General features: G+C 44.3%; 1 protein-coding gene across 1 annotated transcript; it reads right to left on the reverse strand.

Annotated features, from left to right (window-relative positions):
- Positions 1 to 370: 370 nt before the first annotated feature.
- CELF1 (CUGBP, Elav-like family member 1) lies at positions 371 to 12,256 on the reverse strand (the record flags this gene model as incomplete). Its single annotated transcript, XM_009082205.1, has 9 exons — positions 12,186 to 12,256; positions 10,039 to 10,226; positions 9,155 to 9,237; positions 8,705 to 8,753; positions 5,417 to 5,551; positions 5,147 to 5,226; positions 4,607 to 4,768; positions 3,192 to 3,273; positions 371 to 499 (listed from the first exon to the last, which is right to left on the reverse strand). Coding segments are annotated over exons 1-9 (979 nt in total), but the record flags the coding sequence as incomplete, so codon positions are not given.
- Between the last annotated feature and the right edge of the window lie 2,460 nt (positions 12,257 to 14,716).

A 14,716-nucleotide genomic window follows, 5' to 3' on the forward strand; every position in this document is an offset into this window, starting at 1 on the left:
TGTCTCCATGTCTAGAGGAATAAGGCATCTCTGCCACAGTACCTGCCTAAAATCACAGATAAACCGAGTATGTGATAAGTAACATGACTGGAAGGAGGTCACTTACCTTTCTGCTTCACCGTGACCTCAAAAACTCTTTTTACTCTAAATTAATGCGACCATTTGGAGGAAGGAACACAGCAGGGGAAAAAGCCTTTGCTGCTGGCAAGATACCTACCCCAAACAGAGGCCAGTGAGTCCACTAGTAAAACGGCTTATCTATTAAACAATTAACATGGAAGGGACAACAAGGGACAGACAGAACAGTTGGCATCTGTGCTGACAGGACTGCTAGGGCAAGTCATGCCACAGAGCACAGGCAGTGTCTTACCTGAGCTGGTGAGCACACTCAGGGGACTGCTGGAGGAAGTGAGTGCCGCGGTGCCACTCGGGGTGTTCTGAGCCGCAGTGGCCGCAGCCGCGAGCGCAGCCAGGTTCTGTAACTGCATCGCGTTCAGTCCTGCAACACAGGCAAGAATGCAGAGTTTCTCCTGCAATAGTCACCACCATCCAAGTGCAACAGATCCAGCAACTTCAGTGCATCACAAGGCAGTACTGGGAAGGAGCTCAAAAGCAAAGACTTAATACTAGGTACCGATCTTTTCTGCACTGTGATTCCTCGTTAGAATTAAGCTTTTCTTTGCCCCGGTAGATGTGACTCGGTATAGAACAGGTAGTCATTGGCCCAGGCGCAGACTCCAGAGTACAGAAATTTCCAGCAGTGTTCTCTCCAGTCACAAAAGCATACCAGCTTTAAATGAGAGCTAAGCCAGAGTCTGACAGCTCATTTAAAAGCTAGAGAACTTGTAGTCTAGTCAGCTGGACAAACACAGTGGTCAGGAAACAGGAAATATCAGGCACGTTGTGGTTAGGCAGCAAGGCACCCCGGGTGGGGAAGGTACCACTGTGTTGCCCTTACTGCTCAGTTTATTCATCTGACTCACCTTAATCCTGAGTCCTAACTTTTGAGTGAAACCATTTGGTCGGTACTGAGACTGCAGCTTGCCCTTTTCCCTGCCACGGGACTATCACTGAAAGGACTCTCCTCCTGAAGTCTGTGTTTTAGCCATCCTTCAGCAGACTGGCTCCATTCTTCCAACTCTGCCTCTTCCCTTTTTCCTTATTTTCCCTTTTTGTCTCTAACTTTCCTTATTTTAGCAATTCCTCCTCTTTTCATCTGACTTCAGACAATCTCCAATATTTCCTCTCAACATAATGAAAGCCAAAATTAAATTAGCTGCCATTCACTTAACATCACCATGCCCTAGGCAGCAGTGGCAACTCATCTTTTGGATTCTGAGCAAGAACCTGGTGACAAAGCACACATGTCCAACAATTAAAACCTCAGTTTTGTGTAAACAGGTAACATAAGAATGTAAGTGACAAGGCAGGATAAACTAGTTGTTTTCTAAAGTACTTCGTCCACCTTTAGTACAGTTTGTTTGGGTTTTGTAAATCTTTTTCCATTGTTTTCTCAGTGATAGGTTCTGTTTCCCTAACCAAACTTAGTGCCTGAAACATGATGATTCTGCCTTTACTTAGATTCTCAGTATGCCACTGTAACATGAAGTCAAAGTTTTATATTTTGCCTTTATTGTGCTAGAGGGATTAAAAGTGCAAGTGTTGGGGCTAATGAAGAACAGAGCAGCTTGCTCCGTCCTTGCTAAAGCAGTTTGCCATGTGCACACCGCACCTGTCCTCTTGTCATCACACTGCGTTCCCATCTGCTTCCAACAGGGTCAAGATTAAATTCTGTCTGCAGTGTCTGATACAGTTTGGGATCTAATTACCTACTTAAATCTTTCTATGAATTTCAGGAAAGGAGATCAGCTGAGATATGAACAGGAGTTTGGAACTACAACTTTTTCCTGTAAAGAATCACAGACTTGGAATAATTCTTTCAAAACTCCATGCAACATGTTTTATATATACATACATATATATATATATATATATGATTTCTCAATTGGTAAGTTGTTTCATTTAAATAGTTAAGCCAGAATTCCCCTGTAAACTTCAGGGGCAAGCCCTTCCCCTGCCCCTGTCCTTATTGCTGTACTTTCTCCTTTACTATGACCTGCATTTAAGCAGACACAAGAGGGGGAAGAAACCAGGATCATGCAGAGAACAAAATCCATTACAGATCACCACCACACAGGAAACTGGTGAAACTGATTTTGAAGAAGAACTGCTTTATTGCAAGAGTCTTAGATCTAAGAACTCTGAAGAGGTTTAATATGAAAAAAGTCAACACAGGAAGCTGAGGTTAGAATCAACCTCAAATATACACCAAAGTTCTTACAACTGAACACATAACACTTGCAAAAGCTTGTGATTGTCACTGATCAGTGTACCAACACGAGCCAAATGCACAAAGACACCTTCAGACCAACCTCTGCACAGACAGCGCACATGACACTGGGAACTCCCATAAAACTCTCGGAAGCAGTTTTAGAAGCTTAGAATTGTTCAGTATTAAAACCACAACTATAGATTTTCTGTCAGCAGAGGAACTTAGAGAACGTGGTGAATGGAGTTACTCACATGTGTTTTGTTATTCCTCACCCCATGAAGGCAGAAGGAACGATCAATTCGCAGCCCAAAATGCTCTAACAGTCACAGCAAGAACTTGGCTCATGCCTATTAAGCTGCTATTTCCCAAACAGCAACGGCACAACCGACTAACTCCAGTGAATGAGTGAGAGAACCTAAATGAGGGAGTAGTTCACACTGGTCGTAATGCCTTGGCAGCTTTGATGTATTTAAGAGCAAAGCATTTGAAAGGTGAGAAGTAAGAATCCACCATCACTGAAACCTGCATTAGTGCCTGTTTCAAAACACAGTTCTTCCTATGTGCACCCATCTGAATGAGAACAAACAGACAGCATTCTTTTCATTACCCCTAAGGGAAGGCAGTTTTGAAAGCCACAGGTTGGAGACACCACGACTTACCTCAAGGGCAACAGTTAACTAAGATTAAGAAGGAACATCCACACTTGTAGGAGAGGATTTGTCGTTCCAAAGGAGTGCGTACACTCAGGACTTCAAATTTCAAATGAGATTAATGTGTCTGTTAGCCTTTTGACTACTTTCTCTACCCTCGTCCTCTTTAGTTCCGCACTGAATTTGCCTTCTCGTGGAAAAAAACTCACCTCCCATTGGGTGGAGGCTGCTCAAGGTGTTCAGGTTCCCAGATGAAGCAGCTGCTGTCTGCTGAAGGAGCTGCAAATAAAGCTAGACATTACACCAAAAAACAAAACAAGAGTGAGAGTGAGGGCTGGCTCTGCTTCTGGGAGAAACTGCACCACACCACAGCCAGAGCGCCGTCACGAGTCCCCAGTGCCCACCATCACAGCGGGCGAAGCGTAAGGAGCACTGCCCTGCACAGCACAGCCAGAGCACCACCACGTCAGACTCCGTGCAGCCCATGCACCACACTGCAGGCACAGCCAGAGCACAACGCTTCCCTCACTCCACATCGCCGGTGCGGAGGGAAAACTACAGCTAATACACCACGAGCAAATCCAACAGAAACTGTAGTGAGAGAGAATTCCTATTTCAAAGCAACTAAGGCAGGAGTGCCACCTCTAAGGCTTTGCCACCTCAGGACAGACTTTACAGCTGACATTGCCAGCACAGGACAAATGGCAATACCACACCAAAACCAAATTGCCCCAGGAAAGTGAATCCCCTCCCTCTCCCTGCACACAGTGGAAGAGAGACATTCCAAGCCTCAGCTTAGAAGCTATTTAGAGACTTCCGATGCATTTTTCCATTAACTCGGTTGTTGTTACAAAGAAAGATTCCAACCTACCAAAACTAAAAAAGCAGCAAAAGAGAGAATTGCCCCGTTTCAACGAGACATGGGATGAAATTTCCCCTTTCTGTTCCTCAGACCTTACACTGCATTAACGCAGTTCTCATAGCCACTCTGGCAACCGACATGAGTCAGCGCACATCAGCATATGAAAAGCTCAGGGACCCAGCAAAATCAACTGCCACCAGTGACAAACAACAGTCTACCTTCTGTTGCATCAGTTTTGCTAAAGAGTAGTTTCTCTTTATTTTCTGTGGGGTTTATTTTTGGTTGGTTGGTTTGTTTTTCCACTCCACTTCCAACCTGATCCCCTTTTCTATTTAGACAGTACCAACTACTGTTCCAGCTTTCACTGGAAGGGGATGAGAGAAATAAAGGTGGGAAAAGGAAAAATGATAAAGGAATACAAGAACTGTATCATCAGATAGGCATGAAAAGGGCATTTATCTGGGTAAATGTTGAAGCCACAACATATAAGAAAAAGCATGAAGTCATTCTTCAGCATGCAGGAGAACAACCCCAAGGTTCCAGTAATTAGGGCTACTGTGACTGAGACTGAAATCCTCCCCCCTAGCTGTACCCTGACTAGACAGCACATAACAACTGCAGCCTTCTCATCCACAAAACACGGATTGCAAACCCTGCTGTGATCTGTCAGGAGCCTTCTAGAAATGAATGCATCAAACACTGCAAGACAGTCAGACACTGCAAGCCCTGAAGAGATGAAAAGAACCCAAACCAGAAACTCACTGCTAAGTACTGTGGCCCAAGTGTGTTGAGACCAGCCAGGTTTCCCCATATTGAGGCAGCACTGATCTGTTGCATTTGTTGCTGGAGTTGCTGAGCAATTCGTTTCTGCTCTTTGTCCTTCTGTGTGTCTGCAAATTTTACCACAATGGGAGAAGAGCAGCCCTGCAAACAGCAATTCAAACAATTACATACTTGCTATCCCCAGCAGTCACAGAAATACCACGCTAAGACCTAGTCAATGGAAGCATTCCTCTCCCCCACATGCACACACATACACACACACACAATCAAACAGAGCACTTCATTTAAGGCTCAAAATCTCATTTACTTTCAATTCTTTTTGTATTTTGGTACTTTCTCTGCAGACGACACTTCTATCTCAAGCTCTAAAAGCAAGAGCAGAACAAACGCAAAGGCCCAGGAGCAGTATTTGTGAAGAAACACTACACTTTTCCTTTTCTCTGCCCTTTAGTTCCTTAAACTCCACAGTGACTGCCTGACAAATTACATCTGCTCCTGACACCCATTGACTTGTTTTACCTCCATGGTTTGTGCTTGGTGCATTGCTTTGATTGCTGTTTGTGCCATGGCTCGTGTTGTAAAAGTCACAAATGCACAACCTGGGGAAAGAACAAAGAGGAACCGAGTCAGACATTACATCCACACGACTGGGATGAGCACAGCAGTGAAGATGCCTGTGGTGGGGAGGGGGTGTGGGTGTGACTCAGGAAAGGCTGCAGTGTCACACTGAGTTGCAAGAGGCAGCAGCCAGTGCAGAGCCTTGGACTGCCAGAAAAGCTTCCTGCTTACCTCGGCTCAGGCCATCCGGGCCTCGTAATATCCTGCATTCCTCGATCTGCCCAAAGGGGGAGAACATCACTCGGATATCATTCTCATTGCACTTCTTGGATATCATGCCAATAAACAACTTCCTATCTTCTACTGCTAAGAAATCAAAAGAGACAGTATTACCAACAGGTATGTGCTCACTAGATCTTATTTTGTTGTCTTCTCCATTAACTCCAGCTGTTTCCCTCGTATTTAGGGTAGGGGCTCATCAAACCAGATTCCCAGCAACAGACTGTCTTCAGCCCAAGAGGATGCACAGGAAACACCCCAACGAACCTGAGGGATGACTATTTTATGTTTACAGCTTGCTGACTGTTTTTTCCTCGCAAAGACTGTTGAATGGCAAGAATGTAAAAAAAAAGGGGAAAAGTATGTCAGATTCAGCACTTCAGCAACCTGGTGAGGGAGAGAAGACTTGTATGTGGTTTATTGGCCTATTTTCATCCTCCTTTGTCTCTTCTATCTTTATCTTTGCCAACATACCTAATTGTACATAAACAAGCAAGCGAGCTGCAGAAAGCTTCTGTTTAGTCTTTTTATCATGTCAATCACTTAAATCTAGATGTGCCCATTTCCTCACGCGCCTCTCTCAACAGTGGAAGCAAGAGCAGTGCTAAAACAAAACAGCTTTACTTCTGTTAGTGATGTATCCATTCTGGTCTGCACCAAAAGCACAAAAATAACACCAAAAACTGAACCATGGACTGTGGGGTATTCTGTCCTGCCTCTAAATGCTGCTGCTACTAGCCACATCAGAGCTGCAGAACACCTTTTGAAAGTGTGCAAACTGTTGTAAAACAAATGGTTCAGAAAGACATTTCTCCTAACTTTTCAGTTAGTGGTTACTAATGCCAGTTAAAGGTCACTTGAGGGAATGGGGTGAACTCGAATCCACAGCAGTATTTTGTACCTTGATTTACTTAAGGACGCTAATCACCTGCAAAACATTTGCTTTTGAAGGATGAAGCAAATTATGCAGAATGCCATGTGAAAATATAGAACAGTTTAGAAATGCAACATTCATCATAACATAAAATGTAACATAATGAAGGCTGCAGCACAATTTGAAGCTTTCAATTAAGTCTTCTCCTATTCAGTGCCACAGTGAAGGAAAATCACCTTATTCGTTGAGTCTTCTCTGAGGCTGGAGAGGAAACCCTCAACTATTCTAACATGACTGACTATTGAATTTCAATGTTGCACCCCAATCCCTTTCTGCTCTCAGCACAGAGAGCTGCTTTCAAATTCTTTTTGCAGCCCATTTTAGCCCAAGAGATCCAGAATCCCTTTTATGAGTGGCAAGTTAAAAACTCTCTTAACTAATGTTTTCATCTCTATTGTGGTCACCTACACCTTGTACTAAAACTCATAACTATGTAATAGCCTCAGAATTATCACCCCAAAATCCCACTAAATAATTTTTTTCTTTTTCCATTATTTTCCCAGAATATCTGTGTGTCTGTGTGTAATGCAAGACCAGTCTCAGCTTGAGAACCTATTCTGTTCTCCTCCCAGAAACACTTCAGAAGAATTACTCCTTTTGAGACACTTTACACAGAAACATGTTCTGGAAACACATGGAGGAATCTGCAGATGGAATTACTCCTACTCTATGTTACCCATATATTCCATCTCCTGTTCTCACCTATCTTAAGGTGCAAGCTTTCTGGAACCAGGATTACCTTCCCCATGATGCAACACTAATCGCATATAAACTAGAACCAACAAATAAAATAAAATTCAGCCAAGCCTAGACAGGCTGAAACTACAAGACGCTAAAAACTTTATTGCTCCAGCATCAGCAGAGATGTATGGACACACACACATCTGAATGTGCATGTATGCAGATAAACTCCTAATGGACATGCATGGATAAATGAGCATTTACCCAATGGACCATGCTAAATTCTTAATCCGTCTGAATGGCCAATGCACAGAAATAGTTTTTCTTCTCTACTGAACTGCTGTGAATTCTCAGCTTCCCTTGTGCGCTACAAGAAGCAGTTTTGACTCCCACCCTAGCCGCAACAGGCCTTGCTTCAAACTGGACAAGCACTTGAAAAAGCACTTCTAGATTTCATAGAATCGTAGAACAGTCTGGGTTGGAAGGCACCTCAAAGACAATCCAGTTCCAAGTCCCTGCCACAGAGAGGGACACCTTCCAGTAGACCAGGCTGCTGAAAGCCTCATCCAGCCCAGCCTGAACACTGCCAGGGATGGGGCATGCACAGCTGCTCTGGGCAACCTGTGCCAGTGCCTCAGCACCCTCACAGTAAAGAATTTCTTCCTAATACCTAGTCTAAACCTACTCTCTTTCAGTTTAATACTGTCATTCCTTGTGCTATCACTGGACTCCCAGATAAACAATCCCACCCTGTCCTTGTACCCTTTAGGTACTGGAAGGTCATCTCCCTGGAGTCTTCTCTTCTCCAGACTGAACAACCCCAGCTCTCGCCACCTGCCTCACAGGGGAGGTGCTCCAGCCCTCTGATCATCTTCACGGCCCCGTCCTGAACATGCTACAGCAGGTCTTTCTCATGCTGGGGGCCCCAGAGCTGGATGCAGTACTTCAGGTGAGGTCTCATGAGAGCAGTGGGAGAATCCCCTCGGACCTGTTAGCCCTCTTCTGATGCAGCCCAGGATATATGACAGGCTTTCTAGACTGCAAGTGCACGTTGCCAGCTTACATTCAGTCTTCCATCCACTAGTACCCCCAAGTCCTCCTCCTCAGGGCTGCTCTCAATCCATCCATCACACAGCCTGCATCCATGTCTGCAGAACTCTGCACTTGGCCTTGCCGAACTTCATGAGGTTCGCCCGGGCTCACCTCTCCAACCGTCAAGGCTTCTCTGGATGGCATCCTTTCCCTCTAGGGTATCAGCCACAGCACTCAGCTTGACGTCATCCATAGGCTTGCTGAGGGTGCACTCAGTCCCACTATCCATGTCCCCAACAAAGATTTAAACCACCTTAGTACAAAAAAGAACTCACTGGATGTTTCCCTAACTGACAACATGGTTCTACCACAAGCAACAGCAGGGGGAGATACTCTGAGTCATGGAATTTTAGAGACATCACTGACACTAGCTACTGTAGTGAAAACACACCTTTCTCTTCATTTTTTCCTTTAAAAAAAAATCAGGCCTCCAATTTAAGACTTCATCAGAAGCTGTTCAACAAAAGCAAAATCCTCAGCTTTCCCAAGCAGCACAAATGATGCCACCAAAGCCAGACTTCAGTAAAGCTTACCATTACTCTTTTCACTGTCAGCTGGTTTCATCTGGATAGGATGATGCATCTGAAACACAAAAAGATTATTTAATCCTAGATACACTCACTTCATACCATACGAAAAACATCCCATAAGAATTGTGGAGAAAGAAATTGAAGCCTGAATCGCCTCTCAAGAAGTGCATATGTAACATTACATAAATCCCTAGAAGAAAGGCTTTCATAATCATGTGCCACCATTCCTCCCCAGAGTATTATAAACGCCAACCCCACCCACTTTGCTACTATATTATTCTCCCAAAGGCTCAAAAATTCCCTTCAGATCTGTCATCATATAGATCTCATGACACTGATCTTTTGAGTAGTTCTTTTAAAACATTATTTGAGGGCAAGGAAACATGTGTTTGTACTTCAGTGGTGTCAGAAAAACAAGGTAGAGTTGTGACAAAGGCATGGCTCTGCTCTTACCCCTGGAAGGATCTTCATATTGTGAAGAGCATTCTGTGCTTCTAGTGCAGCTTTACGGGTATAAAATGTAACAAAACAGCACCCTGCAGTTGAAACACAGTGTTGGTCAGGAACAAACAGCAAACCTTGACGTGCCATACAGAGATTGCAAACCCCACTTCTGTCCCTCCAGTGCAAATGCATGCCAAGTACAAGAGGTTAGGCACTGGAACAGGCAGGTACGACTGACTGCAACTGTCTAAAGTAGATTTCTAAGTGTAATAAAACAGGATATACTCAGAACTGACCTAACATGACTAACACACCATTAGAACAAACGTTTAGATACACGAGCCAAATAATTGCTGGCTACTTCATTATCAAACTCAACCTTTATTTGCTATTACCAAAAACTCACCTAGTTGCACAGGAAATAAGACACTGCACATAACTGAACTGCAAATCCAGCCACAGCACTTCATTGGGATTTGATGTATACATATATTTGATGTATGCAAATGACTAAGACCCCAATTTCATATTTCATCTGAAACTGTCACATCCAGCACTGTGATCATATCACAGCATCACAATGATGCTCCGAAGCAACATGGCATTAATTTGATGCTCTGCTCTGCAATTATAAACCATACTGCTCAAGCATCCCCATCATTGCTGAGCTCTAAAAACAGCAATGACTTCCCTCAGCTCAGCTAATGACTGCATCACAGCTCAAATGGAGTTAGACAAATACACTCACAGACTATAAAGCCTGGGCTTGCACACACACCTGGTCACACTCGGCTCCAACACAGAGATGTCTGAATAAGCAAACAGCTAAGACTGCAACTCTGTGCAAGCAGCTGCGACCTCAAGTCTCACATGGGAAGGACAGAAGTTCTCACCTTTGCTTTGAGGAGGGTTTTGGCTCCTGTCCCTCAAGACATTGATTTCATAGACAGCACCGTACTGTTCAAAAAGTTCTCTTAGATCCTTCTCACACCAGCTCCGTGGGACTTGACCCACAAACATCTTGATAGCATCTAAGTCGGGTTGGTCTGGGTGATCCAGTGTGCCATTCATTTTCTTTGAGCTGCGAAAAACAAGGAGGAGTTTCTGGTTTGTATCTTCCACAGATTCTAGACAAAAGCAGCTTACAGTGAGATTAAAAACGATGTTTCCACACATATATAAATTGACATGACTAAAATACACGTGCACAGAGACACTCCTGCACGTTCCCAGTACAGCACACCAGAGAATCTTCACACTCATTGGCAACTGTGTACCTGGAACCAAACACACTCCACACAGCTGTTCAAAGCTCTGTTACTAGAACATAGTCAACATCCCAGATTCAGGATATAAATCTGCTGAGATAACTGAAAAACATTACTCCTTCAACCATGCAAAATTTTACAGAGAACAGGACAGTAAGAAACCTATACTCCTCCATACAGCAGCAGCCTACCTACAGACTACTGAAGTTAGCAGCAGCCACTGGAGGTGAGGATGACGTTTTAAAAGTGCTTTTATATGTGAGCAACTGTTTCCCAAGGTGAAGAGCCATTTTAAAACAGAAACATGGGTATAACTGAACAGATAAAAAGCTTCTTTCAAAGTTTACAAAGCAATACCTCTTTGTGAAACTACAGAGTTTTCAACAGGAATTCACAAAAAATCCAGGCCGATCGCACATGAACAAGTTGGGATTGGACAACTCAGCTAGTCACAGGCTGAATCACATTGAGTAATGGCAGGATGTTAACAAAGCAAAAAAAAAAAGTCACTTCCCAGACTACAAGACAACAGGAGTTTTGAGCATGGGAACCTAAACCCATTCCAAGGCATTACATCTAGCCACACGCAGTTGACACCCTCCTGACAGAACCTGTGTTATGCCCCACCCGTCCAGCTGCCAGCCACACACTGCTCTGTACTGACTCCTCACCCCTTGCTGACAGCAAGGTGAGGCCTTGTTACCAGCAGTCACTGCCTGGTGTGCCAGGGCACCTGTCTCCGTGGAGGTCTGATGGTAACGACATCCACGTGCAGCTACAGTGATTAGTATGTTCAAACTGCTGACCAATCCCTGCGTGGCCTCAAAGGACATGGGGAGTGGAACAGGAACTACACAATGATTCCCCTTGCCCTCAAACTGTGAGGAATACAGATGGCCTTCTTCCAGAGCAGTCAGCTCTCTCCATCGCTGCTTCCTGAAGGTAGTTTGATCAGTTTATTACCTGCACATGGCAGCAAACAGTATTCCTCTCACTGTCCACCTGAAACCCTATTCCCCCTGAACAGAATTTAAAAAACATCCACACCAGGTAATGTTTGGTTAATTTTTCCCCTCAATATGCTGGTGCTCAGAGCCTAAGGGAAAGCTCATAATTTTACAGCTGTATGAACAGACTTTGGAAACAACAAAGGTCCTTACTACAAGGGAAGGGAATCACCACAAATCCTTTCACTCCTCTCCACCTTTCCACTCAGAAAGGGTCAGCACCTCTCCAAACAGCCAAGGCAAACAATACCTACCGCAAAGATGCAAACTACCTCTTCTCATTTCAGTTATGCACAACTGGTAATCACTCAGCCTCTTCCAATAGTAGTTTTCAGCCCTTCCTTCTATGCCATGGGTAGATCCAAGAGCACAGCATGGCTCCTGTTAGCAGGACAACTCTTAACCTCAACAGTACTTTATTCCTACTAAAAGGTTTAGTCTGGAGTCATTAACAGGGAAGAAGAGAAACTGGTCTCCCAAAAACTGATTAAAATAACCAGTTTTACAATACTATAAACAACACTGCCAAAGAGTTTTATTTCTCCTTAGTCCTTAGCCCACAATTATCAGACCATTTCCCCCTCTATCTAGAAACCAACATCAATTGTCAATGGCCCCTAGGATTTTTAACAAAAACAAACTGCAGGGTCTCCTACGTCTCCTTCCTGACCCCCACGGGGAGTTCATGAGACAGCAGAGGCTTTAAAGGCAGCAATTCCAACTGCCATTTTAGTTATAACTTAGACACGAAGACAGAATACTCACACAGGGCTTGCATTCAAGGAGCAATGGTCCACCATCATCTCCGGCAGGAAATCCAACTTGAACGCAGCCATCACCTCAGTCTATGACAAACTACTAACACTAAATCAGTGTACTGCCTAACCCCCAAACAACACCACTTCCAAAAGTCCTGCAGGTCTTAACACTCAGCCACACAAAAAACACTCAAACCACAGAAACAGAGGCTCAGGGAGAGCAGCAATAGACACCACAGAAACAGGCTGGACTGGGAAAGGGACATGGAATCCCAGATTAAAAAGGGGATGTGACCATGTGAAGGGAGGCTCAGCTTAAGACACAATGAAAGTGCTGATGCACTAGGCTTGTTTTGTGCGATTTTCCCTGGCGAAGCAGTACTGAGTGCACTGTCAGATAAACAGAGTGTCAGATCCATGAAGATAGCAATGGGTAACAGAGCAGAAAGAATACCAACTCCAGTCTTTCCACCCCAACTAACTCCTTGTCTCCCAAAATGGCAGTCCAAGACCTTGACATTCAGACACACACTTCTCATATCAGCAATACTAAGAGGTAAAGTCAAGAGATTCCTTCACCATTAACAATTTCAATAGCTGACCTCACTCTTTTCACCTTATATACTACTTCTGACACTCAACTTCTATGGAGAAAAATAACAACTCTTCTTTCTGAACCTGCCAGAAAAAAAAGTGAAAGCTAAGAAGAGTTGATCACTCAGAAACTGCTTAACCACCACAGAACATCAAGACCTACTCCTTTTACAGGAGCAAAACATACATTGCTCTGGAAACAATCCTCTGTCCAGCACGCACTATAAATCCATAGATGCACAGAGTCTCTAGACGAAGAAAGGGACAAACAGTGGTTTGTCGAAAACTGTTCTATAATCTTCAAAACTACTAATTAGAACACCTCAGCAGCAGCATCAAAACAGGAACAGCATGTCGCTCAATGAACTGCGAGGTGTATTTACACACACAGCACAGCCTCGTCGTTAAACCTCCACCAGCAGCGTCACGGGGAGCCTGGCTGACCCTGGAGGCACTGGGAGACGCAGATGTGACCGCGGAGCGAAAGCCGCGGCGGCGGCAGCGGCGTGTGCCTGCACACTCCAGGAGGAACGACTAGCTCGAGTCTAACACGAATCTAGATGAACCGTATGAACAGTTGATATAACCCCCAAAAATCTCTCGGAGCACCAAGGACTGCACACTGGGGCAGCCGTGGTCACTTCTTTCTTGTCTGTCAATGACTGCAACAAGTGTCTGCACTTATTTTGACGGCCCAGTATGTACAGCTTTCTTTGTGCCTGCAGTTACATTATGTCAATTATCTTCTCATAAATAACATTTCCAACTCCTGAAAAGGAAAATAAAAAAGAACCTTCCTGATCTTTTGCCTAGAGTGAGGTTAATTAAAAGGTTATTAAAAGGGGTTAGGCCTTGTACAAAGATTTATGCTCGTTACTGCAAAATAAGAGGACAGGAATTTATCACACATCAGATACTCAACAGTAACTACTCCAGGTAGGCTCTTACTATGTGGCAAATGTAAGGCACCTGCTACACACCACTGCTAAAAGCATGCAAACAGGGAGCACACGCCAGTTTATCAGCTGTCAGTGATGAGACTGGTTCCTATCTACCTTTAGGTGCCTATTACAGGCATCGCGCTTGAAAAACGCAAGGTTGAGTCAAACCCATTGTATTCAGGGGTCAAACTGGGCCTGGAGCTCTCCAGTGAGCCTGCAGAGAACACCCCTTCAGAGCTGAGTGATTAGAACAGCAGCTGACAGGGTGGCCTTCTTGCCACTGATCACACAAATCCATATACCCTCTATAAATTCTGGCCCTGCCCATGAAGAAAAGAATCCATTCCTCCTGGTGTTGCAGTTACGGGTGGCTTCTCTCGGCAGCCGGTGAGATGGCTCAGCAGCTGTGCCCACCGCTGGCTCAGCCAAAGGTAACACTCCCCATGTGTACTCTAGAAAACGGGTTTCAAAAATGCTACTGAGGCTGATTAGTTTAGTGAAGAAAACCAGTGCATCATTATGATCTGATGCTGTGCCCACAACTTCCCACACCCCTCTGCTCCTCAAGATCCAAGTCCTGTCCACTTTTCCATCCAGACAAAACCGCAACTTTAGAGGCACAACTTGTCAGAAGGGAAGAGTCGGTGCTAGGATGGCAAGTATCTGAAGGTAACTTAGCCAAGACTCAGTGCCTCGGGGTACCACAGCCCCGAAGCAACGACAGCAACTCCAGTGACAACACACTAGTGCACATACAAACAGGTTTAACACCACTTAGCTGAAGGCATTATTGTGTTAACTTAGTGAAATTAAAAGACTTACAGACTTCACTTGCAAAAACAGCAGAAAGAGTGGACAAAGATGGTATTTCACTACTGCACTAAGATGAATGAGGAAGAAATGTTCCTTTAAAATTAGAAAAAACACAAAACTCATCCTAACCATTGCTCACAAAGAAAGAAAAATAAGAGCACTAAATACACTTATTTTTTGCCCGGATGTC

The sequence above is a fragment of the Acanthisitta chloris genome, unplaced genomic scaffold (genome assembly GCF_000695815.1).
Source record: "Acanthisitta chloris isolate BGI_N310 unplaced genomic scaffold, ASM69581v1 scaffold31629, whole genome shotgun sequence".
NCBI classification, from domain to species: domain Eukaryota; kingdom Metazoa; phylum Chordata; class Aves; order Passeriformes; family Acanthisittidae; genus Acanthisitta; species Acanthisitta chloris.